Source organism: Schistocerca nitens, chromosome 6, assembly GCF_023898315.1.
Source record: "Schistocerca nitens isolate TAMUIC-IGC-003100 chromosome 6, iqSchNite1.1, whole genome shotgun sequence".
Lineage (NCBI taxonomy): Eukaryota > Metazoa > Arthropoda > Insecta > Orthoptera > Acrididae > Schistocerca > Schistocerca nitens.
Window position 1 is genome coordinate 250,167,460 of NC_064619.1, and position 27,027 is coordinate 250,194,486.

General features: G+C 40.2%; 1 protein-coding gene across 1 annotated transcript in view; it reads left to right on the forward strand.

Moving 5' to 3' along the window:
• The window catches only part of LOC126263630 (protein O-mannosyltransferase 1), a 176,326-nt gene that overhangs the window by 128,836 nt on the left and 20,463 nt on the right, over window positions 1-27,027 (forward strand). Inside the window, exons 11-12 of the mRNA XM_049960721.1 lie at window positions 8,939-9,065; window positions 10,827-11,001. Coding sequence (XP_049816678.1) covers window positions 8,939-9,065; window positions 10,827-11,001 — 302 coding nt within the window. The remainder of the gene's footprint in view (window positions 1-8,938; window positions 9,066-10,826; window positions 11,002-27,027) is intronic.

Consider the following 27,027-nt stretch of genomic DNA (forward strand, 5'->3'; position numbering starts at 1 on the left):
TGAACTGTGCAAACAATGCATTTTGTAGCCTGAATTTACACTCGTGTCGTAACCTAACCACAACCTCTTGATGTGCAATATACCTGAGAAAATAGCGGTTAGCGCCCTGCAGCATAATTACTAATCACACTCCCTTAGCTCATGGCAAATTAAAGCTGACCTGTACAAGCAACCTCAAGACAGAAAAAAAACTCAATTTCAGTGCTAAAACCAAACTGTAACTTCTTGCTTTTGCTAACTGGGCTGACGTGATGCTGACCAGTGAGTAGTCCTGGTTGCAACTCATTTACTTGTCATAGGCAACACAAGCAGATTCCAAAAGAAAGAAGACTTATCCAGAAAAATAATAGCAAATAATAAGACTAAAAATGGTGATGAAAATGATGCAACAAAAGATTAGATTGAAATCATTTATTTGAAAATAATAATTATCTGAGTTAATTTGGTAAATATTTGAAAAAGAAAAGAAATATTATAATCTGGTGATATTCAAACCTGCATCCTGTTGCACTGCAGGGTATGACATTACCACTGCACTACAGAATACCTTCAAAATACATAAAATTTATTTATGTATAGAAGCAGTTGCAACGATCGTTTTCTGCCTTCAGAATGTTGTGTTTTATACCATGTTGTATGGAATTTATGTACTGTAGGCAATCTCTGTGATAACTGAATATGTGAACTCGAATGGAAATGGAAATTAACTGACCAGTTAGTGTTGCAATTTGGCAACAGCGAACAGTTCAAGCATAACATTGAACACTCTGATTGGAGGAAGACACCTTCAGCATGCGAAGTGTCAACTGCCAAGTTATTTTAATCAGACTATACAGGGTGTTACAAAAAGGTATGGCCAGACTTTCAGGAAACATTCCTCACACACAAATAAAGAAAAGATGTTATGTGGACATGTGTCCGGAAACGCTTAATTTCCATGTTAGAGCTCATTTTAGTTTCGTCAGTATGTACTGTACTTCCTCGATTCACCACCATGATTTCATACGGGATACTCTACCTGTGCTGCTAGAATATGTGCCTTTACAAGTAGGACACAACATGTGGTTCATGCGCGATGGAGTTCCTGCACATTTCAGTCGAAGTGTTCGTACGCTTCTCAACAACAGATTCGGTGACCAATGGATTGGTAGAGGCGGACCAATTCCATGGCCTCCACGCTCTCCTGACCTCAACCCTCTTGACTTTCATTTATGGGGGCATTTGAAAGCTCTTGTCTACGCAACCCCGGTACCAAATGTAGAGACTCTTCGTGCTCGTATTGTGGACAGTTGTGATACAATACGCCATTCTCCAGGGCCGCATCAGTGCATCAGGGATTCCATGCGATGGAGGGTGGATGCATGTATCCTCGCTAACGGAGGACACTTTGAACATTTCCTGTAACAAAGTGTTTGAAGTCACGCTGGTACGTTCTGTTGCTGTGTGTTTCCTTTGCATGATTAATGTGATTTGAAGAGAAATAATAAAATGAACTCTAACATGGAAAGTAAGCGTTTCCGGACACATGTCCACATAACATATTTTCTTTCTTTGTGTGTGAGGAATGTTTCCTGAAAGTTTGGCCGTACCTTTTTGTAACACCCTGTAGAACCGACCATAGCAGGCACATTGGACCAAAGACAGTGAGTCACATTGTCAAAATATTGTGCATGGATGATGGTGGTATGCTGCAGAACTCCCTACGCTTTAAGCTGTCAACAGATTACCAGGAAAGCCTGAAGAATTACATCAAAAGACTTTATGGGGAGATGATTACTGGGATATCAAAAAGCTACAGGAACTCAAATGGGAATCCCTAGAGGGAAGACAGTGTTCTTTTCAAGAAGCACTATTGAGAAAATTTAGAGAAGCGGCATTTGAAGCTGAGTGCCAAAAGATTCTACTCTCGTCAACATACATTATGCATAAGGACCATGAAGATGAGATGCGAGAAATTAGGGCTCATACGGAGGCATATAGACAAGTCGTTTTTCCATCGTTCTTTTTGTGAGTGGAAGAGAAAGGGAAACAACAAGTAGTGGTACAGAATACCCTCCACCACACACCACACGGTGGCTTGTGGAGTATCTATGTAGAAATGCAGAAGCTAGACAAGCTTCAACAAAGGAAAGGGAGAATGCTTAGTTCTCTCAGCTTCCTGTTGAGATGGAGACATAGTACCAGTTTTTGTCAGAATCGAGCATCACATAAATTCCCTAATGGCAAATGAGATAAAACTCAGGCAACCATGCACTTGTTATAGAAAGGATTCGAGATATATGCCAGAGGTTAGATGTGGTGGCCATGGAGCTTTTATACCTTCACCTGTACATGACTGCCTCCCTGGCAGGTAAAAATTGGGACTGGGTAGGCAATGCCTCTTGGTCCCTGACAGAGTGTGCCAGGAAGAATTCTCAGTGTGCCATTCTGTAAAGTTTGGCCATATTTGTTAAAAAAGCACAGCAGATGGAGCATACTCTCACTGTGATTAATCTAAGTGACAAGCAGTTTAATGACACCATTTTGAAGGTACTCGGCAAGGGCCTCAGTTTCACACCTACTCCTAGGAAGTTTCATCTGTGTAGTGGGGCAAGTAGCCAACACCTTCCACCAAATGTGGCAGAAAATATCCTCTGCAAGACATGCAGGGCGATCACTGATACGCAATCTCAAAAATTCGTCATTTTCAGTGACTAGAGGCTAGCACTCGAGAAGCTGTGGGAAGATAGCAGCACTGTGATTTTGCCAGCAGACGTACGGACCCCTACAGCCGTTCTGCAGCAGACCAGTTATGATGAGAAAGTTTGTCAACATCTGGAGGAGTGTGCATACAGAATTTTGGAATGTGACTCTACGACTCTACAGACAGAGTGGACAAGAAGACCAGGGCTCTCTAGAAGGCAACAGGAATGCCTAACCAGATCACCAAAGAACTACAATCTACAGCACTAGTTCAACCTAGACTTTATGGGCTGCCGAAAGTACACAAAAGAAGGGTGTGCCACTATGCCTAGTTGTCAGTAAACATTGGTGTACCAACATATTCAGCAGCTAAGTACTTGAAGAGACCGCTGTGCCCATATTTGGGGAAGTGCATTTACTTCATACTCATCTCTGAGGATTTTTTGCAACATCTCAGGCAACGGAATCTGATATAATGGTCAGTTTTGATTTGGTTTCCGGTATTAATGAAGGTACCACTGAAAGACTCGCTTGAACTGCTCTTAGAGAAATTTGATGATGCTCTGATGGACCTGTTCACCATTTACTGTCTTCAACATATTTTCTGTATGGGCACTAATAATATGGGCAGGCAGGTGTGGCCATGGGCAGCCCTCTTTCTTCATTGTTTGCAAATCTGTTCATGGCGAAATTTGGGGAGGAAGCATTAGAGATGGCTAGACACAAACCCACATGCATTTTCAGGTTTGTGGAGGAGATTATTTTGATCTGGCCTCATGGTAGGGAGAGGTTCTGTGAGTTTTTAGAACATCTTACCTCACACCACCCAAATATAAAGATAAGGTGGTGAAAAACTCATGGATCATGGCACTGGGTATCAATTGAGCAAAACTGGTATCCTGCACTAGAGTTTCTAAAAATGCTGCAGTTGCAGCACCAGAACTCAAAACAAAAATAACTAAGAACATGGACATGGGTAATGAACTCTAGACAGTAGTAGGTGTAGTATACTGAGAACAGAATATCAGCTTGCATGCAGGTTCACCGCACCAAAGGCAGAGCATCTCAGAATGTTTCTGGTGGGACTGGACTGCAGACAGCACCTAGAATGGACCATTGGGGGGAGGGGGGGGGGGGCAGTACATATAAATATTGGACCAGTTACACTCGCCTGCCAGTCTCAGGTAGCACCTAATGAAGGCTGCAACTCATGTTGTCAAAATGTCATTCATGGACAATACTGATGTCTGGCAGAACAGCTGGTGCCTTGAAAGTAACCAAGTGCAAATAGGTATATATTACGCTGTTTAAAGTTAAAAATATACCAAAGACCTGCTCATTCTCTTTGCTTACATTCATGGTATCCATTAAAAGATTTTTGATGAAAAATAAAAAAGGTTTACTCAGGATCATGCTATCTACCCCGTAACAAACTATTATCTAGCAGATTTTATTGACATTATCTTCCTTATCTGTACATTAATAAAGTCCTTGAAGTGCTTCTTATATGCCAGTTCAGAAATTGGAAATTGTCTGAGATATAGCAGCTATTGAAATGCAAAACAGTCACTAATAATGTAAGCATAACCTGTTGCTAATAATCAGAGTGTAAATGCTGATCCCTTTTTTTTCCCAAATTATGTTGGTCTTCAGTAATTAGTGTTCTACTTTTAAATATCCTCCTCAGTTTTATTGATAATCCATCAAAAAGTATCTACTGAAATATATGCAACGTTTTGAAATAATGGTGAGGAAAGCAGGAGCTGCAATTCAGTGCACGAACTCGGATACCTGATTTCTTTCTTTCATATGCCATTTTGCATACTTTGTCAAAAACAGTGCACTCGCCCTGAAAAATAATCCTTTCTGAATATCAAAGTTTTGCATCATGAGTGTAACTACATATTGTCGTATCCTGACAGTGATTACTAGAGTAAAAAAACAAGGACATGGCATTCGGCTATTCTGGTTACTCTGTGCTCTCTTCCGTTCCCTGTAGTGTATATGCTTTTTCATAGATACAAGTGGTGGTAGTGACCGCTGGTGAACTGTCTGTTAATGCTCATTCACTAGTGTTTTCTTCAGTTCGCAAAGGTCTTGATGTATCAGGGAACTTCATTATTACACAAAAAAAGGGTAGCTATCAGTCCACTTTATGTGCATGTCTGCATCATTGTTGACCTGATAGCCATTTGCTCTGAAATTACACTAAAACACAGTTAGAATGTATTTGTTTGGTGTCATTGTATCTACCTTTTGAATTTAAGCTCTGTGAATGTGATTGGTATGCACTGTTTCACTTATTAAGCTGTTGCCCAGATGTGGAACAGATAAGTCATGTATCACCTTGCATTTTTTTAAACATTTTTTATTGATATACTTAAAACATTGCTACTAGCAAACAATTATAGGAGTGTTCACCCCATCCACACAATTTACTTATTTACTGCCTCGTTCTATTAATTTTGCATGTTTTTTACTTTTGATGCTATCTTTCTCGTAAATTCATTGATATTAAAAAAAAACGTTCTCACTTCCTTGAAAACCATGTTTTAGTCTATGAATCAACCTTTTCTTCTTACAAGGGAACCTCCCCATCGCACCCCCCTCAGATTTAGTTATAAGTTGGCACAGTGAATAGGCCTTGAAAAACTGAACACAGATCAATTGAGAAAACATGAAGAAGTTGTGTGGAACTATGAAAAAATAAGCAAAATATACAAACTGAGTAGTGCATGCGCAGGATAAGCAACATCAAGGATAGTGTGAGTTCAGGAGCACCGTGGTCCCGTGGTTAGCGTGAGCAGCTGTGGAATGAGAGGTCCTTGGTTCAAGTCTTCCCTCGAGTGAAAAGTTTACTATCTTTATTTTCACAAAGTTATGATCTGTCTGTTCGTTCGTTGACGTCTCTGTTCACTGTAATAAGTTTAGTGTTTGTGTTTTGCGACCGCACCGCAAAACCGTGTGATTAGTAGACAAAAGGACGTGCCTCCCCAATGGGAATCGAAAACATTTGATCGCAAGGTCATAGGTCAACCGATTCCTCCACAGGAAAACACGTCTGATATATTCTATATGACACTGGTGACGGCATGTGCGTCACATGATAGGAATATGTTGTCGACCCACCTAACTTGTACACTTGGCGAATGGGTAAAAAGATTCTTCTACCTTGCCCGATTTAGGTTTTCTTGTGGATGTGATAATCACTCCCGAAAACATAAGAGTTTGTCACATGAACTGAAAATAAAAAATTAAACTTTTCACCCGAGGGGAGACTTGAACCAAGAACCTCTCATTTCGCAGCTGCTCAAGCTGACCACGGCGCTTCTGAGCTCACCCTAGCCTTGTTGTTGCCTATCTTGCACATGGACTACTCAGTTTGTATATTTTGCTTATTTTTTCATAGTTCCACACAACTTCTTCCTGTTTTCTCGGTTGATTTGTGTTCAGTTTTTCAAGGCCTATCCACTGTGCCAACTTATAACTAAATCTGAGGGGGGTGCCATGGGGAGGTTCCCTTGTTAGCAGACATTTGGAAACTCCAGGTTGTAATATCAACAATATCAGGAAAAGGATACCTCCCATCTACGCTGTTCATAAAAGCTTGTGGTGGAGGAGAGGAGCCAGATGGCCCGGGGTTGTGAAGCAGCCTTTGAAATTAAGCCTGTTATGTTGTTCCACAGGGTGCTCTGCCATTCTCTTTGCTGGTGGTCATTCATCATGTGGGACAGTTGGTTGGTAGTCATATCAATATAAAAGGCTGGGCAATGATTGCAGCAGAGGTGGTATATGACATGGTTGCTTTCAGAGGTGGCCGGCCTCTGATGGGATAGGACAAGCTTGTGACAGGACTGCAATAGGAAGTGCTGAGTGGGTGCATTGGGCAGCTCTTGCACCTGTCTCTCCCCCAGGTATGATCTGTTTAGTAAGAGATTGGGGCTGGTATGAGGTACAGATGGACTAGGATGTTGTGGAGGTTGGGTGTGTGACTGAATACCACTTTAGGAGGGGTGGAAAAGATCTTTGGTAGGATGTCCCTCATTTCAAGGCATGACACTAGGTAATCAAAGGCCTGAGAAAGGATGTTGTTCAGTTGTTCCAGTCCAGGGTGGTACTGAGTGATGAAGGAGGCACTCCTTTGTAGCTGGTTGTTGGGGTTGGTGGGAGGATTGGGGGTGTATTGGAAAATGGCACGGGAGACCTGTTTGTGGACTAGGTCCGAGGGATAGTGCCTATCTGTGAAGTCCTTGGTGAGACCTTCAGCATACTGGGCAAGTGAGTTCTGTCACTGCTGGTATGCTGTCCCTGGCTGGCCAGGCTGTATGGGAGGGAATTCCTTTGGTGTAGAAGGGATGGCAGTTGTCGAAATGCAGGTACTGTTGGTGTTTGTGAACAGAGGTGTGGATGGAGCCATCATCGAGGAGGAGGTCAACATCAAGGAAGATGGCACTTGCGGAGGACCAGGTGAAGTGGATGGAAAAGATGTTGTTGAGGTTGTGAAGGAATGAGATTAGGGTGTCTTGACCCTGAGTCCAGGTCATGAAGATATCATCAGTGAACCTGAACCAGACTGTGGGTTGGAGTTTTGGGATGCTAGTCAGGTTGGAATAGGAGCGGCCCATGTATGTACCCATGGCTGTGCTGCGGATTTCTTTGTAAACCTTCCCTTCGAAGTAGAAGTAGTTTTGTGTTAGGTAAGGGTAAGATGTATGGGGAATGAGGTAGTGTGTTTGAAGTCTGAAGGATATTGGGAAGATAGTGTTCAATAGTGGCAAGATCACAGGCATGAGGGATGTTAGTGTGTAGGGAAGTGGTATCAGCAGTGACTACTAGGGTGGGTAAGGGGTGGGAATGGTGGAGAATTGGTCATAACGTACTTCAAAATACTTCTCATCTCCTTTGTGACAACAGCGTCATAAATCTCAGTTAATTTTTCTGTTAACACTTGCTTGTTTGTTGCAAATGCAGAGGATTAATGTTTTTACTGTGGCATTTTACATTCTGAAGTCGCAGCTTCATCACTAGGGCTTCAATTTTTTATGTATAGACCTTCATTGTGATGTCAACATGTCAGAAACCTATGTATGTGAGAGTTATAATGCATCCTAATTGAAACTTGTGGGATTGTGGTCGGATTCATACAAAATTATTGAAGAATATATGCAGAGTTTTGTTAAAACTTACAGTACACCTGTGAATTTTGTTGTTTCCTTTTGTACCAGACATCCTTATGTGTTGACATTGTGAGACCTTACATAGAAATTAGTCCTAGTGGTGAAACTGTGACTTTGAAATGTGCATTGGCGTAGAAAAAATGCTATTCAAAGGACACTAGATGGATTTTGTTACTAAGTTTTCCTTTTATTTTACTGTGTCATTTTTGCCAAGAATAGCTGCTCCAGATACCATGGAACTCTGTTAGAATCTAGTATAATTAATAAGTACTTGATGTTGTACTGTAATTGAAACTTAGATGTAGAGTAAGAGAACCTCCCTTCAAGATTTAGGCTTATCATGCAGCTAATATCAACTAATTTTGGTTAAGCAAAATATGATGATGACAAAGTATATAAAACGTAAGTTACAGTTTTAACAAAAGTACACTCTCAGTTATGAAGCACAATATTTACACTTTCTTTGTCTGCCAATGAACCAACCATTATTTTTAAGTTGAAAGAACTTCATGCACACACTCCCCTTGACATAAGTTTTGTGCTTCATTGTGGGCTGCAGTGTGGATCATAAGGAACAGAAAAAAAAAAGATTTGTCATTGTAAGATAAAGATGGTATGCAGTGATACATAGATTTATTGGACACTTGAATATAACTTCAAAATATTGTGCCACAGACCAGAAATGACTGGAACGAGAGTTACTGAGTAAGACTTTTTTGAGACAACATTAAAGATTGGAAGAATAAAACTTCTGAAGTTCATAAATCGAGATATGGAAGAGGCATTGCATAAACATGAGCCTTTAAGGAAGGTGGTTTTTAATATGTTGCCTCTATTAGAATGAGTGTAAATGTGAATGAGAATGAGTGGGAGCAAAAGTAAGGTAGCTAAAGGTTATCTTTAAAATATCTTAGTTACAATGGAATGTATAAGAGTTACGCATTTGCGTAGTTTGAGAAACAGAATAATATGAACAGTAAAAAATAAAATAACACCAAATTTTATTAGGCCTAATGTTTTGTCCCACATACTTAATGTGTAAATGGTGTGGTTTAAATGTGTGCCTCCTATGGTTTCAGGCTCAGGTGCATCTACTTGGAAATCTTGTTGTGTGGTATTCAGGCACTGTTAGTCTATTACTTTACGCCATTTTCCTCTGCGTGTATGTTTTACGAAGAAGACGTCAGTGCTGTGATCTGAACAAAGGTAATTATTGTGTTTTTTATTAGTACAGCCACAAATTAAAAATTGAAAAGTACACAGCCATGAGCTGCTAAATGAAAATGAATGACATTTGTGTATTTCAGACATTTCTTTAGTAAAATACTGCAAATATCATTGCACTTTGTGTATTGCTGTGGAATATTCTTATATTTTGAAAGGGTTTTTACGGCGCATGGAAGTTTTTGTGTCGTTGCCTGATACAAACTAAGCAGGTTACAGCCACAGGTCAGATACCATATGAAAACCAAAACCACTTCTTAATTGATTACCAAAAATGCAGTGGAGAATGAGTATTATGGCAGCAGTAACTTGAGTCCAAGTCAGTAAATATGACAACAAACAAAGGGGGTCATATGTTGAAATTCATTGAAATGTAAGTTTCTGCAGTTACAGAAAGTGTAATAATGACAAATAATTCAGTGAAACTTATTTTTAAAACAGATTTTTGCTGTGCCATCATCAACTTTCAAAATCCATGAATAGCTATTCAGAAAAGTCAAGTTAATAGGTGGGAAGTCTTATCTAAATAAAAGTAACTGCTCTGGGATGGAACCATTATGATATATAACAGACAGTCACATATTTGAGTAATGTGCTGTTCCATCAAATATGTGGCAGCAGAATGCTTCAGTGACAAGCAACCACACTGTTAACATACCACGGGTATAGTTTTCTGTTACAGTAACCCATATGTTAAAAATTGGACCGGAAATATCCTACATTACCTAAGTCTTTGTACCTTTGTCTGACAGAAAAAACAGGCTGTTATGTAGCAGGAGAAAGAAATAGTTAAGTACTAAATAATTGTTAGGGATGTCAAGTCACATAATTTTAAAGAAAAAATTGTGATGACAGTCCACAAATTTACAATAACAAATATACTATTCCTGTTGATGATATGATAAATATGTGAATAATTATGAGTAAAGAATAATGTTGACACTAGCAGTGGTAATATGACAAACAATATAGTGGTATGACTATAAGTAATAGCAACAAAGTGGAGGAAACATCTGATAAGAATTGTCATAAAATATAACAGAAACCATTCAGACACAATTTGAAATAAGTGTTCCCCCCCCCCCCCCTCTCTCCCTCTGTTTGAGATTATGGTAGACTTGTCAGTGGCCCCTTTTCATCCCATTTAAATGTACCTCATGTGAGAATAAAGCCTTCCACTACTTAACAGTGCTGTTGGCAAGCAGAATGCATCATTTAATGTGTATTTTGACACACTCGTACACTGCCATTTAGCATCTTGTGTTGTCACTAATCAATCGGACAACCTTTTCCCGTGCTTTGCATTTCAAATGGCAGTGTTCTTGCAGCCATTCTAATCGTTGTGCCCTGTAACATTAGGTGAGAAGATGTAATTGCCAAGCAATTTGCTACACAGTGGTTCATCTCTCTGAGAGCCTGCACAACCTTGGAGATTGAATACCCCATTTGTCAAGCACCAGCGATCTAATGGTGATCAAATATCATGATATCGTGGTTTGCCTTTGTCCTGCTAACAGTTAGTGTAAGGTCTGACAATGTCCCATTCATGTGCAACACTGAACTGTACCATCCATATGGTGACAGGTCTACTCTCTCCTTAACACAGAACAAAATATGTTGGAAATCCTGTTTTGTGTATTGCTGTGTGTGTGTGTGTGTGTGTTGATCTTGTTGTTTTTGTTGTTGTTGTTTTTGTTTTGATGGACATTTTGCTAATTGTCTTTCCACAACATTTTGTTTCAGATGCATGGCATAAATTTGTCACTATTGGTGAAATACTTCTTGTAGGTTATCTGTTTCATTACATACCATTCTTCTTTGTGGAAAGGACACTTTTTCTGCATCACTACTTACCTGCATTTACCTTCAAAGTGCTATTGACAGCTGCTATGGTAGAACATATGCTATATTTTGTGAGGTGAGTTACTAACTTTTAAACGGGAATGGTGACAGAAGTTTAACCTGTAAACCCTCAATTCTTTTCAACAATTGAACTCCCATGCATAAAATAACTTCAGACTTCTAGTTACTTTACAAATGAGGCGATGCATTAAACATTTTACATTAAGCATGTAAGTGAGAAAAAGTTCACAAAAGTTTGAAATCATGTTTAAAGTTTATTGGAAGTTGCTAAGTACTCTTACTATCAAACACTGGATGAGTCAAGTCTGGGTAATTTGTGCTCAATTTTAAGCAAAGTCTTATTTTTTTCTCTTGCCTCTGAATATGTATTATGTCATATCTTCTGCACTATGTGCCGTGCAACAGTATAATTTTGCTGGTATATTCTGTGGTATATGTGATACTGTCCGCAGTGTGTGTTGCAAATAGAGTTAATAGTAAACCAGTAATAAATTAAAACTTGATATTAGATGCTGACGTTTTATTGCATAAACAGTGAAATTTAATAAGTGATAAAGGTTTTTCCTTTCATCGTTTTGTGGGGGGACAATGAGAACAAGTTTTGAAATTATGTGTAAAGTTTTTGGGAGGTCACTAAATGCTGTCATTCTTAAATGCTGTGTGAATAATATCTGCATTCTTGCACACATTCTTTTGACTCAAGATATATAGACAGTTTCTAACTTTAATACTTGTCTTACTGTAATAAAGCTTTATCATAACATTATATATCTTAATGAGTAGATTATGACAGCATTTTAAATTTGGACAATAAGTATATGAAATCTTGAAAATCAAATTTTTGTTGTCCCTGGAAGCCATTAGAAAGGCAATTTACAACTGAGAAAATGTATCGTGAACCAGGTTGGCCATTAAGTAATATGGATATTTGCTCAAACATCAGAAGTTGTTAATTGCTTTCATTCTCTTTTGCTTCCATTTAAATGTCACAGGGCCCTTAATTTACAGATTCATGGTCCTGGAATATGTGTCCTAATAAATAGTAAATGTGGAGAATATCATAGTAGTAGCAATATATCAAACCAATATTTTATCTGCTTAGTTTACATTATGTGCCAGATCAGAACATCAGTAAGAGTGACTGTTCTTTAGGATTGTGCAGAGTTTCCTGTTCTGACATTTGGTTGTAACCTTTTACTCTGCAAGTATGCTGGCACAGTTCAGCAAAATTTACTGTATTTGCCTGACTCTGAGATGGCTTTTTCTGAAATTCATCATTCAAAAAATACAGACTCATCCTGTATTCACAGATTAAACTATTGCTGCTGAAGTCAACAGATCAAGCTTTGGCAACTGTGGTCACATGCAGATTTAATTTGAAAAATTTGTAGAGGTTGTAGGGAGAACAGTGACACCAGCTTGGTCAAGCACTAGAGCGAATGTGGGGCGAGAATTTTTGAGTGGGCAGCAAATGTCGTCATGCTGCCAACCACAGGAATGTACACAGCATAACTTGGCTTTTTATGAACATCTACCAGGTTTAAACTGCAGTTTGCCTGAATCCATTTGTATTCAGAATTGAATTGGGTTTAAAATTGGGCAAATACTTGACAATAGTATACATTTCTACAGGAGACAAATTAATGCTAATAAAAATATGTTCACACAAAACACTTGAACACAGCACAAGAAATGAAAAACTGGCTTCAACAACAGCACTAAAGCTGATACTGCTCTACCGCACTGTTGATTTTCAAGGTTGGTTACAGCAGTAAGATTTTTGCCGGAAGACAATTTGTTGAAACATGTGGCAGCAGATAAGGAATAAATAAAGGAACGCCACTTCTGCATGCCAAACTTTGGGGGAACTGAAACAGGGAAGATCTCATGAATTGAGCAGCAGGTCGTTCAGTCCATCCAAGAGAGACACAATAAAAGTTCGTCAGTTACTCAAAAAATTGTCCAAATGAAGGTGCTAAGGACATTTTTTAACTGTACGGGTTGTGAAATTCAAAAGAAGTATTGGCTGGTGCGTGAGGAGGATGATGAAGAGGGTGTGGCTTATATTACGACATAGAATAGCAATAGCAGCGCAACTTCCTATGGTGTCTGACGAAAAACTAAGTGCGTATCAGCATCAGATAATAAATCTGTGGAAACTACATGACTACTGGCCAGGCCCTTGGGCAACACAGGTCAGACACCTGTTTATTTTGATACACCATCAAATTTTACTGTTGACATGAAGTACATCAAAAGCGTTCCTGTAAGAAGTTATTGAAATGAAAAGCCAGCATAACAGCATTACTCGGTGCCCTGGCAGATGTAAGGAAGCTCTCCGTAACTGATTCTTCACAGGAAAACAGTACCAAAATAAAAACTACCTGCAGAACGTATCTTTAGATGTCAAGAAAAGGAATGGATGACAAGTGACTTGATGCTACATTGGTTGAAAGCTGTTTAGAACAGAATACCAGACTCTTCACTTAACAGAAGGAAAATGCTGGGCCTGGTTTCTTTGAAGTTACATACCATGCAGGATTTTAAGTATCTGATAACAAAGCACAACACAGACCTGGTAATGATTCCAAGTGACATGACCACATTACTTTAAGTAATAGATATTGTTGTGAATAAACTTTTCAAGATTCATCTGCGAGTTTTACAGTCAGTGGCTTCTTCAAGGAGACCATACTCTCACAGTGGAGGGGAAGTTGAAGAAATCCTCAATATCTATGCCAGGCCAGTGGATCCTTACAGCCTGGGGCAGAATCTCGAGTGACTGTTGCAATAGGTGCTACCAATCCATACCTATGGATGGCTCAGAAGGTGACATAGGCCTATTATGGAGGGAGTGTCAGGAAGGAAGAAATGCAGTAGGCTTACGTATGAAGAGGATGATACCACTGATGATAGTGATGATTAAAAGTAGTGATACCACAAGCTCCTGGCTTCAATAGTAGGCAGAAAAGGGAAGTGAAGATAAAAGTTAATGTAAACCATTTATTTTTGTTTATTTTATGTCTCCTGATACTATTAAATGTAGATGATCAATAAATTGCATAAATTAGAACAGATATAATGTTGACTTTTCTAGACAGATGATTTACATTGATAAAACAGTTCGTTATACGGATTTGTTAAAAATGAAATTTTCTTGAGAAGAGCTGTCTTATAGTTTGGTAAATATGGCAACTGGTATTTCTCAATCAGGTCCTGATGCTCAGTCTCTATCCCCTGAAATTGGCGTGTAGGATGAGAATGTCCAAGCTTATTCTGGTACTGGCGAGGAGGGGTGGCAGATCTACCTGCCAACAGATCAAGCACCATCAGTACAGGGCCGTGAAACTGAAACGATCCAGCAGAGGTCTGTGGGAGCAGTGGAGGAAGCGGCATTCCAGAGGCAGCAGGCTGTGCTAGTATGACAGGGATGAGGGAAGGCTTGGACGGAGGGACCAGCGAGTGCAGGCGCAGGTTGTACTGGGGCATGGGCTACATTGTGTAATTGCATGGAGCACAGATGGTGGTGGCTCCGGTGCTCGATCCAGAAGTCAGAGGGACACCGATTGCGACTGTAGTCACAGTCAGAGCTGGTTGCGATGATGGGTCAGAAGGCTGTGGCCGGCCGTGCTGTCAAACAGCTGATGGCCCCTATGGCCTACAGTGACTCCTCGGGGCCACTGCAAATACAGGCCAAATTTGCTTGCCCAGACACAGCTACTCTGCACTTATATGGGCCTGTATACATGCTGGGTGTGGATGGAGGGAGTCAACAGGGAGCGATCCTGGCACCCATGCAGTGTTTCAGCTGGAATGACCTCTTTGATGTGGGTGGTCTGATAGGAGATGAGGAAGCTGTGGAGTACTTCATCGGTAAATGACATCAGCAAGGCCTTCCACATCTGTGTTTTAAAAGTATTAATCATCTGCCCAGCCTCTGCATTGGAAGTGGGGTGAAATGGGGCAGCAGTCAGGTATTTGATGCTGTTTTTGTGAGACAAGTCCTGAACTGCAGTGACATCAGTTGGGAACCGATATCTGACAGAAGAGTTTATGTGCACTCCTTGGGTGGCTAATGTCATTGGCAAGGCACATTCAGTAGCACGGGTGCTAGTGGAAGGCATCTGCACTATATAAGGGAAATTTGAGAGGGTGTCCACCACCACCACCAGCCACATAACTGCCTGAAACAGTCTGGCAGAATCCTATGGGTGGTCATGACAGAGCCATGGCGAGAAATATTGCCTGGGGGCCGTTTGATTGAGGGAACAGGCACGAAAGGAGAGGCATGCGCATACAATGTCGGCGTCTATGCTGGGTGTAATTCTCATTAACGTTTTTCATTTATTAATTTTGCAGCTGTCGGACTCGAGTATGAAAGCTTCACAAAGAATACACTTTGCTAATAATTGAACTTGACCAAGTGCCTAATATAAACCCATGTTCTTATAATTTATGAATATCAAAGTTTTTCAGTCATAAAATGGAAAAATGTTACTTTGAAAGAGTAACAGTACAGACCCTATTACTTTATTGTATTGAACGAAAAAAACCAAATCATAAATTACTTTTACCCTACCAACTGCCATAATACTTTCAAACTCAAAATCAACTCCTTAACAAATTTCTTCAAATAATTAATGTGTGATGCGGCTGCTTGCAGCCATTCCTTACGAAAGCCTAACAAAAACATCCGCATACATGGACAAGACCAGTAGTGCGTGTGTATAGTTGACATTGACTAGTAAGGCAGTTCCCCCAACAGGAAGAGGGTGCGCGCAGCTTTGAAAGTTCCGGAAACTAGCAGTGTGTAAGGATTATGATTTACTACACCGTAACACCAATTATATCAATACCCCCCCCCCCCCCCTAGCCAAATAGAATTTTTCCAGAAAGACTCCAGAAAAAGTTTTTGAAAACTCAAAAAGAAACTTTAAATCCTAAAGAAAGTTATGACCCAATAACAAGATCCCCAGAGAAACACGTAACCTCGTGCTAATGAACAACCAAGCAATGGCTCCCTCCTCCTGAATCATCACACTGTAATATGATAGAAATAGCAGGCACATTTTACATTGTCTCCCCCTAAACCTAAAATTACAATTTGTTTGCATTTTATTTGAATTTGTGGTAAGTAGACATAGGATGTATACGGAAGATCAAATTGGTTATACAGGGGGTCCTAGGAAGAATGGTCAGTGCTGAGGCATGTGATGGCACCAATAATTCAAAGGAAAATCTAGTAAACATGGGCTCTAAAATGCATACCTTAAGAACAGTGAGCGCATGTTCATCTTTGCTAATGCGAAACACATCTCTTCTACTGAACAAAGTGCTGAATATTGACTATTTCTCCTGGGACACTCTGTATGAGTAACATCATACTTCACTACTGTAAAGGCATCTTCATGTAAATCGTTAAATGTTATTTATGCAGGTTGTGTGAAAAACATTGTCATTGCAAAATAATTAGATCTTAAACAACTCAGAACATTGCATATCTTCCCATTATCCAGCTCAACATCACTAAAAATGTTATCTAACATTCCAATAGTATGACTTCTGCGTCCTTCAGATATGTTTCCAAAGGCTCAGCAAATATAGAAGCTACTTCAAATATCCCCAAGGGCAAATATTGGTCAGACTATGCAAAAGGAATCCACACTCTCAGGGCCTTTATACAAATGGAAGCAAATGAAGGCAACATATATACAGTAAAGCTTCGTTTATACGTTTTTCAATGGACTACAGAAAAAAAAGTGTAAGTGTGAAAAACATGTATATGAAGTATAGCACCATACTATTAAATTAATTGGTAAACACAAATGAAAAATCCAGTAATTAAAAAGTTACACTCTACAAAACATTATATAGGCTTACTAGGTACCATACTTAACAAGAATATAAAGAAAAATGTAAACCTCTAAACAGAAGAAAACGTCATTTTGTAAAAAAAATCTGTAGATTTTGCTTGTTTTCTCTTTGACGCAGCAGTAGCATACACTGTACCCTCAAAACAGGATAAGTCTGTCGTTATTTTGTCAGAAACATTGAAGGAGGAGTATGTGAAGGCAAATAAATTTAATATGTACCGCAGTCATGAAAAATTTGTATTTTCACAGAAGTTGTAGATTTTCTCATTTATATTCTCGGGGGCATATCCTGGCCCTACTTCACAACTAATAGCATCCGTAATTTTTTTATAGCTCTCACTTGTTATTCTGTTTTGGTATTCAGGATGTCATAAGCTACACAGTGCTTCATCTGCCTCGGAATATTTCTGTCAATTTCGTTATACATGTGACGCACCATGTAAATTTAGGAGTCATATTGATAAACATTGTGTGTCAGACAGCTGCAACATTGCTAGTGCCCTAAACGATTGATTTCTCCATACAGTAAACATGAGACGCATGCTTCCTTTGATCAAATCTAAGGAAAGGCACTAGATTTGATCAAAGGAAATTTGACTAGTGCCTAACTTTGACAAAGTTTCTTATTGCACTATCAAGTTTTATTATAGTCTGATATCAGCCTTACCAATCTACTTTCCGGCAAGCCACTCTGAAACACTGCATCATAACTGGTGCACACTGTGGATATTTCGCTGGGACACGAAAACAAGAAAGTACAGAAAACGTATAAATGAAGTTTTACTGTATTTGTCAACATGGAAGTTAATTAGTTACCAACTGTTTACCAAATATGGCAAAGCATCGTAAGACTGTGCACAAAATAGAATAACCTCTCTCAAGTGAAAATCAAATCAATTTATTCTGATTTGTCAGTAGGGTGAACTAGAAAAACAAAGCACAAGAACATTTATTATCTATTTCCGTACTTCTAATCAAAGAGGAGGAAAGTATATGTATTTGAAAGGGATAAATGGGGACTGACCACATAGTGGAGACAATGAGTCGCAGATGGTCACAAAGAAAAGCTTTCAGCCAAAATGTCTTCTACCAAAGCAGAAAACACACAGTCTTTTGTTGGCACCTGTCTGCAACTCTGTGTCTCCTCTGTATTGTAGTAGCAATCTGTTCTTTTTATAATACTGTTATTATTCCGTACTGGACTTTCCATTGTTTGTACTGCATATTGCCACATCTATAGGCACAGAAATGTTAGGGTTTGAAGACATTCAAAAAAGTCAAGTAGTGCAAGTTACGATTAGTTGCTGAAACACAAATACTCACAAACGCACGTGTAATTACTGTCTTTACTTTGCCACACAACACACAATCACTGACGGATGTTTGTAGTAGATGATTTTGCTACTGCTGGTAGGCTAGTATGCATGCTTATGCTTCGGGGAGGGCAATTCGTCGCAAACAGGTAGCAGGCATGTCAATAGCTGACTGAGTGGGTGAAATCTGTGACTTCCAGGCTCCCTAAAAGAATGGAGAGCGAGTGGGGTGACTTTGCATCTGTCCTTGGCAGCGAACTAGGCAAAATGGAGGTGGACGGAGGCAGATCGTAGCCACACTTCACCGTTTTCTCAGTCTCTTGTCGGACATGTGAATAACAGATGGATTAACATCCATATCAGCGACAAAAAATCAAAACATGCACAGCAGTTAACACTCATTTGTTTTTGGTAACTGTTGCAAATGCCAAATACCAATGTTTATAAAAACAACAGTCTACATTGTTGCTAGCATTATGCATACAATATACTAACACGAACAGTACAAAACACTAGACAAATTGCTGTTCATAAGCATTTGACAGTTCTTGTATTTCGTGGGTACGTCTCAGTCTTCTTGTTGGCCCATATCATACTCAGTTGTGTCATTGTCGAATTCCTCACTGTCTGCTTCTTGCATCATATAATGTTAATGGACGTTATTAACATGTTCTCTTCCATAAATTCTATCAGTTCATATATTTCCCAGTTCCCAGATGTCTGATTTCTGCTATCTTATAAGGACCCTTGTAGACATGATCAAATTTCTTAATTTTGTGATCAGCCTTCTTAGACAGAACATGTGTTTCTACTAAAATGAGATCTTCTTTCCTATACACATTTGGATCCATGAGCCTGTCATTGGCCTTTTTCAGTAGAGTTTGTTCCAACTTCCTAATCTTCTCCTCTCATGTTTCTTTTTTGTCAGGTAAGTTCATTAAGATCTCTGATTAGACTGTCAGGTTCCCTGTTAAACAGAATTTCTATCAGCACGTACCCTGTAGAACTGTGTGGCAGATTGTTTATGGCATCTTCAAAATTACCCATCAGCTGATGCTATTTTCCATATTGTTTATGTCATTGCACACAACTCAGAATGATTTCTCTCTTTCATAACATGCTCCATGGGATTCGAGGCAGGTCTATAGTGAGATATAAAGACTGGTTCATCGTCATGCTTTCTTAAAGTCTCACTGCATTTCTTACATGCAAACTAACTTTTGTTATCACTAATAATTCGTTTTGGAGTACACCCATTTACAGAGTAGTTGCTTTCCATTTTTTGAGCTACTTCACTGCCAGTGACCCTTATTAGTGGGTTCAATATCACGTATTTTGAGAAAGGTTTTATAGTTGCAAGAACTTGCAATGCAACTTCTGTCACAGTGTATAGGGGGCTGAGGAGATCAACTGCTATTGTCTCTGTAAGCACTTTTGGCAACACAGTCTGCACACTACTATTAAACTTTAAACTGGTAGTTTCGAGTTTTTGGCAAATTTTACATGTTATCAGTAAGTGTCGTAGCCTCTTGTCCCTGTCAAAAAATAAACAATCCCATCCCAAGTTTTCTAAGCACTTTTTTGGTTCAAAATGTATCTGCAGCTAAAGTTCATGCACCGTAGGAGATCTCAGCACATTGCTCCTTCATGCCCTAGGCAGTATATTTGGATTTTCTCTTCTCTAGCACATCAGTACTGTGAAACCCCTATTTTACGTTTTGTGTGGACCAGACTTAAAAAACACAGAATTGAGGAAAATGGTAAACTCCCAAAATACAGGCAAAAATGTATATAATTGGCATGTTGTTGTTTGTTGTTGTGGTCTTCAGTCCTGAGACTGGTTTGATGCAGCTCTCCATGCTAACCTATCCTGTGCAGGCTTCTTCATCTCCCAGTACTTACTGCAACCCACATCCTTCTGAATCTGCTTAGTGTATTCATCTCTTGGTCTCCCTCTATGATTTTTACCCTCCACGCTGCCCTCCAATACTAAATTTGTGATCCCTTGATGCCTCAGAACATGTCTTACTAACCGGTCCCTTCTTTTTGTCAAGTTGTGCCATATACTCCTCTTCTCCCCAATTCTATTCAATACTTCATCATTAGTTATGTTATCTACCCATCTAATCTTCAGCATTCCTCTGTAGCACCACATTTCGAAAGCTTCTATTCTCTTCTTGTCCAAACTATTTATCGTCCATGTTTCACTTCCATACATGGCTACACTCCATACAAATACTTTCAGAAACGACTGCCTGACACTTAAATCTATACAAGATGTTGACAAATTTCTCTTCTTCAGAAACGCTTTCCTTGCCATTGCCAGTCTACATTTTATATCTTCTCTACTTCAACCATCATCAGTTATTTTGCTCCCCAAATAGCAAAACTCATTTACTACTTCAAGTGTCTCATTTCCTAATCTAATTCCCTCAGCATCACCCGGCTTAATTTGACCACATTCCATTATCCTCGTTTTGCTTTTGTTGATGTTCATCTTATATCCTCCTTTCAAGACACTGTCCATTCCGTTCAACTGCTCTTCCAAGTCCTTTGCTGTCTCTGACAGAATTACAATGTCATCGGCGAACCTCAAAGTTTTTACTTCTTCTCCATGGATTTTAATACCTACTCCGAAAATTTCTTTTGTTTCCTTTACTGCTTGCTCAATATACAGATTGAATAACATCGGGGAGAGGCTACAACCCTGTCTCACTCCCTTCCCAACCATTGCTTCCCTTTCATGCCCCTCGACTCTTATAACTGTCATCTGGTTTCTGTACAAATTGTAAATAGCCTTTCGCTCCCTGTATTTTACCCCTGTATTTGAAAGAGAGTATTCCAGTCAACATTGTCAAAAGCTTTCTCTAAGTCTACAAATGCTAGAAACGTAGGTTTGCCTTTCCTTAATCTTTCTTCTAAGATAAGTCGTAAGGTCAGTATTGCCTCACGTATTCCAACATTTCTACAGAATCCAAACTGATCTTCCCCGAGGTCGGCTTCTACCAGTTTTTCCATTCGTCTGTAAAGAATTCACGTTAGTATTTTGTAGCTGTGACTTATTAAACTGATAGTCCGGTAATTTTCACATCTGTCAACACCTGCTTTCTTTGGGATTGTAATTATTATATTCTTCTTGAAGTCTGAGGGTATTTCGCCTCTCTCATACATCTTGCTCACCAGATGGTAGAGTTTTGTCAGGACTGGCTCTCTCAAGGCCGTCAGTAGTTCTAATGGAATGTTGTCTACTTCTGGGGCTTTGTTTCGACTCAGATCTTTCAGTGCTCTGTCAATCTCTTCACGCAGTATCGTATCTCCCATTTCATCTTCATCTACATCCTCTTCCATTTCCATAATATTGTCCTCAAGTAAATCACCCTTGTATAGACCCTCTATATACTCCTTCCACCTGGGTTCCCATCTGAGCTCTTGATATTCATACAAGTGGTTCTCTTTTCTCCAAAGGTCTCTTTAATTTTCCTGTAGGCAGTATCTATCTTACTCCTAGTGTGATAAGCCTCTACATCCTTACATTTGTCCTCTTGCCACCCCTGCTTAGCCATTTTGCACTTCCTGTCGATCTCATTTTTGAGACGTCTGTATTCCTTTTTGCCTGCTTCATTTAGTGCATTTTTATATTTTCTCCTTTCATCAATTAAGTTCAATATTTCTTCTGTTACCCAAGGAGTTCTACTAGCCCTCGTCTTTTTATCTACTTGATCCTCTGCTGCCTTCACTACTTCATCCCTCAGAGCTACCCATTCTTCTTCTACTGTACTTCTTTCCCCCATTCCTGTCAATTGTTCCCTTATGCTCTTCCTGAAACTCTCTACAACCTCTGGTTCTTTCAGGTTATTCAGGTCCCATCTCCTTAAATTCCCACCTTTTTGCAGTTTCTTCAGTTTTAATCTACAGTTCATAACCAATAGATTGTGGTCAGAGTCCACATCTGCCCCTGGAAATGTCTTACAATTTAAAACCTGGTTCCTAAATCTCTGTCTTACCATTATATAATCTATCTGAAACCTTTTAGTATCTCCAGGATTCTTCCAGGTATACAACCTTCTTTTATGATTCTTGAACCAAGTGTTAGCTATGATTAAGTTCTACTGTGTGCAAAACTCTACCAGGCGGCTCCCTCTTTCATTTCTTAGTCCCAATCCATATTCACCTACTATGTTTCCTTCTCTCCCTTTTCCTACTCTCGAATTCCAGTCACCCATGACTATTAAATTTTCGTCTCCCTTCACTACCTGAATAATTTCTTTTATCTCATCATACATTTCTTCAATTTCTTCATCATCTGTAGAGCTAGTTAGCATATAAACTTGTACTACTGCAGTAGGCGTGGGCTTCGTGTCTATCTTGGCCACAATAATGCGTTCACTATGCTGTTCGTAGTAGCTCACCCACACTCCTATTTTTTTATTCATTATTAAACCTTCTCCTGCATTAACCCTATTTGATTTTGAATTTTTAACCCTGTATTCACCTGACCAAACGTCTTGTTCCTTCTGCCACCAAACTTCACTAATTCCCACTATATCTACGAGGGCAGTTCAATAAGTAATGCAACACATTTTTTTTCTCGGCCAATTTTGGTTGAAAAAACCGGAAATTTCTTGTGGAATATTTTCAAACATTCCCGCTTCGTCTCGTATAGTTTCATTGACTTCCGACAGGTGGCAGCGCTGTACGGAGCTGTTAAAATGGCGTCTGTAACGGATGTGCGTTGCAAACAACGGGCAGTGATCGAGTTTCTTTTGGCGGAAAACCAGGGCATCTCAGATATTCATAGGCGCTTGCAGAATGTCTACGGTGATCTGGCAGTGGACAAAAGCATGGTGAGTCGTTGGGCAAAGCGTGTGTCATCATCGCCGCAAGGTCAAGCAAGACTGTCTGATCTCCCGCGTGCGGGCCGGCCGTGCACAGCTGTGACTCCTGCAATGGCGGAGCGTGCGAACACACTCGTTAGAGATGATCGACGGATCACCATCAAACAACTCAGTGCTCAACTTGACATCTCTGTTGGTAGTGCTGTCACAATTGTTCACCAGTTGGGATATTCAAAGGTTTGTTCCCGCTGGGTCCCTCGTTGTCTAACCGAACACCATAAAGAGCAAAGGAGAACCATCTGTGCAGAATTGCTTGCTCGTCATGTGGCTGAGGGTGACAATTTCTTGTCAAAGATTGTTACAGGCGATGAAACATGGGTTCATCACTTCGAACCTGAAACAAAACGGCAATCAATGGAGTGGCGCCACACCCACTCCCCTACCAAGAAAAAGTTTAAAGCCATACCCTCAGCTGGCAAAGTCATGGTTACAGTCTTCTAGGACGTTGAAGGGGTCATTCTGTTTGATGTCCTTCCCCATGGTCAAACGATCAACTCTGAAGCATATTGTGCTACTCTTCAGAAATTGAAGAAACGACTTCAGCGTGTTCGTAGGCACAAAAATCAGAACGAACTTCTCCTTCTTCATGACAACGCAAGACCTCACACAAGTCTTCGCATCCGAGAGGAGCTCACAAAACTTCAGTGGACTGTTCTTCCTCATGCACCCTACAGCCCCGATCTCACACCGTCGGATTTCCATATGTTTGGCCCAATGAAGGACGCAATCCGTGGGAGGCACTACGCGGATGATGAAGAAGTTATTGATGCAGTACGACGTTGGCTCCGACATCGACCAGTGGAATGGTCCCGTGCAGGCATACAGGCCCTCATTTCAAGGTGGCGTAAGGCCGTAGCATTGAATGGAGATTACGTTGAAAAATAGTGTTGTGTAGCTAAAAGATTGGGGAATAACCTGGTGTATTTCAATGCTGAATAAAACAACCCCTGTTTCAGAAAAAAAATGTGTTGCATTACTTATTGAACTGCCCTCGTAATTTTAACCTATCCATTTCCCTTTTTAAATTTTCTTATCTACCTGCCCGGTTAAGGGATTTGACATTCCATGCTCCGATCCGTAGAACGCCAGTTTTCTTTTTCCTGATAACGACGTCCTCCTGAGTAGTCCCCGCCCAGAGATCCGAATGGGGGACTATTTTACCTCCGGAATATTTTACCCAAGAGGACGCCATCATCATTTATCCATACAGTAAAGCTGCATGCCCTCGGGAAAAATTATGGCTGTAGTTTCCCCTTGCTTTCAGCCGTTCGCAGTACCAGCACAGCAAGGCCGTTTTGGTTATGTTGCAAGGCCAGGTCAGTCAATCATCCAGACTGTTGCCCCTGCAACTACTGAAAAGGCTGCTGCCCCTCTTCAGGAACCACACGTTTGTCTGGCCTCTCTACAGATACCCCTCCGTTGTGGTTGCACCTATGGTACGGCCATCTGTATCGCTGAGGCACGCAAGCCTCCCCACCAACGGCAAGGTCCATGGATCATGGGGAAGGATAATTGGCATATATGATTAAACATCGTTATCCTAGCCAATAAATTGTATAAAATCTGTGTAAGTGAATGAATTCAAAATTACCGTACAATGTTTACACAGTCATTTGTGGTAATGAATTTGATCAGTTCTTAAAAAATCACAGGTGTGCAACAGCAAGTGAAAACTCATCAAAAATTGTAATCGACTTGCCACAGCCACAAATTTTATGTCAAAGCACGCAGTTTTCATACATATTTCCTTTGTGTTCATCCAGAAAAAAGCAAAAACTGATGAACATAGTGAATTAAACCAAAAAATGTGAAGTACGACAATAGGTGACAGAATCTAACATGTAGGGGTGTGTACTTCTGTAGTCAATGGCAGTTTAATTGGATTGAGTAACTTCACACTACCATAGTATAACATAACAGTCACGACACGTCTCTTTTTTGTTATCCACTGCTATTGCAGCGCACAGAGGGGACAAAGTTATATTGTTGAGTTTGGCAAGGTCTTGTGAAAGCAAAAACGAATCATAATTGTTTACATTGGTCTGTAGAATAGTTTTTACAAATAGGAGCATGTGTAGCATAATAAAGTGCAGCATCAAGAAGAACAGGACACCACACTTGTTGTTTTGGGTTTCCTAATGACCGTAGGAGGCATGAGCGTTCCACTTCATTACAGAAAGTTTATTTACAATATTCTTATAACATAACAGATATTTACTGGGAAATGCTGTGTTCTTTAAGAACAAAAAATTTGCTAGTAAATAGCAGAAGACTGGAACTTTTGCAGAAAAGCTTTGTACGAGGGCAGTTCAATAAGTAATGCAACACATTTTTTTTCTGAAACAGGGGTTGTTTTATTCAGCATTGAAATACACCAGGTTATTCCCCAATCTTTTAGCTACACAACACTATTTTTCAACGTAATCTCCATTCAATGCTACGGCCTTACGCCACCTTGAAATGAGGGCCTGTATGCCTGCACGGTACCATTCCACTGGTTGATGTTGGAGCCAACGTCGTACTGCATCAATAACTTCTTCATCATCCGCGTAGTGCCTCCCACGGATTGCGTCCTTCATTGGGCCAAACATATGGAAATCCGACGGTGCGAGATCGGGGCTGTAGGGTGCATGAGGAAGAACAGTCCACTGAAGTTTTGTGAGCTCCTCTCGGGTGCGAAGACTTGTGTGAGGTCTTGCGTTGTCATGAAGAAGGAGAAGTTCGTTCTGATTTTTGTGCCTACGAACACGCTGAAGTCGTTTCTTCAATTTCTGAAGAGTAGCACAATACACTTCAGAGTTAATCGTTTGACCATGGGGAAGGACATCGAACAGAATAACCCCTTCAGCGTCCCAGAAGACTGTAACCATGACTTTACCGGCTGAGGGTATGGCTTTAAACTTTTTCTTGGTAGGGGAGTGGGTGTGGCGCCACTCCATTGATTGCCGTTTTGTTTCAGGTTCGAAGTGATGAACCCATGTTTCATCGCCTGTAACAATCTTTGACAAGAAATTATCACCCTCAGCCACATGACGAGCAAGCAATTCTGCACAGATGGTTCTCCTTTGCTCTTTATGGTGTTCGGTTAGACAACGAGGGACCCAGCGGGAACAAACCTTTGAATATCCCAACTGGTGAACAATTGTGACAGCACTACCAACAGAGATGTCAAGTTGAGCACTGAGTTGTTTGATGGTGATCCGTCGATCATCTCGAACGAGTGTGTTCGCACGCTCCGCCATTGCAGGAGTCACAGCTGTGCACGGCCGGCCCGCACGCGGGAGATCAGACAGTCTTGCTTGACCTTGCGGCGATGATGACACACGCTTTGCCCAACGACTCACCGTGCTTTTGTCCACTGCCAGATCACCGTAGACATTCTGCAAGCGCCTATGAATATCTGAGATGCCCTGGTTTTCCGCCAAAAGAAACTCGATCACTGCCCGTTGTTTGCAACGCACATCCGTTACAGACGCCATTTTAACAGCTCCGTACAGCGCTGCCACCTGTCGGAAGTCAATGAAACTGTACGAGACGAAGCGGGAATGTTTGAAAATATTCCACAAGAAATTTCCGGTTTTTTCAACCAAAATTGGCCGAGAAAAAAAAATGTGTTGCATTACTTATTGAACTGCCCTCGTATATCTACTCAAAAACATGAAGTTTTCTTCACTACAATTCCATCAGATCAGTGAGTGAGAAACGTAGGAAACATGCAAAGAGAGCAATACCTATATTATTTAACGCAACAGATAAGCTACCACAACTGTAGCTGAAGAAAAACCACACAGATGTGATAATAAAAGAACAAAAGCAATAAAACTGTTTCCCTACACAGAAGACAAATTCCACAATTGTTGCTTCATGTGAGCCACAAATGTCAAGAATCTTTAACACATTCACTTTCAAAACAAAAGTAATTACATTTACAAAAATATTTATCTATTAGAAAGTGTAAGATTGTGCAAAACATTAGGCTCCGTGAAATGTTGTTATGTGT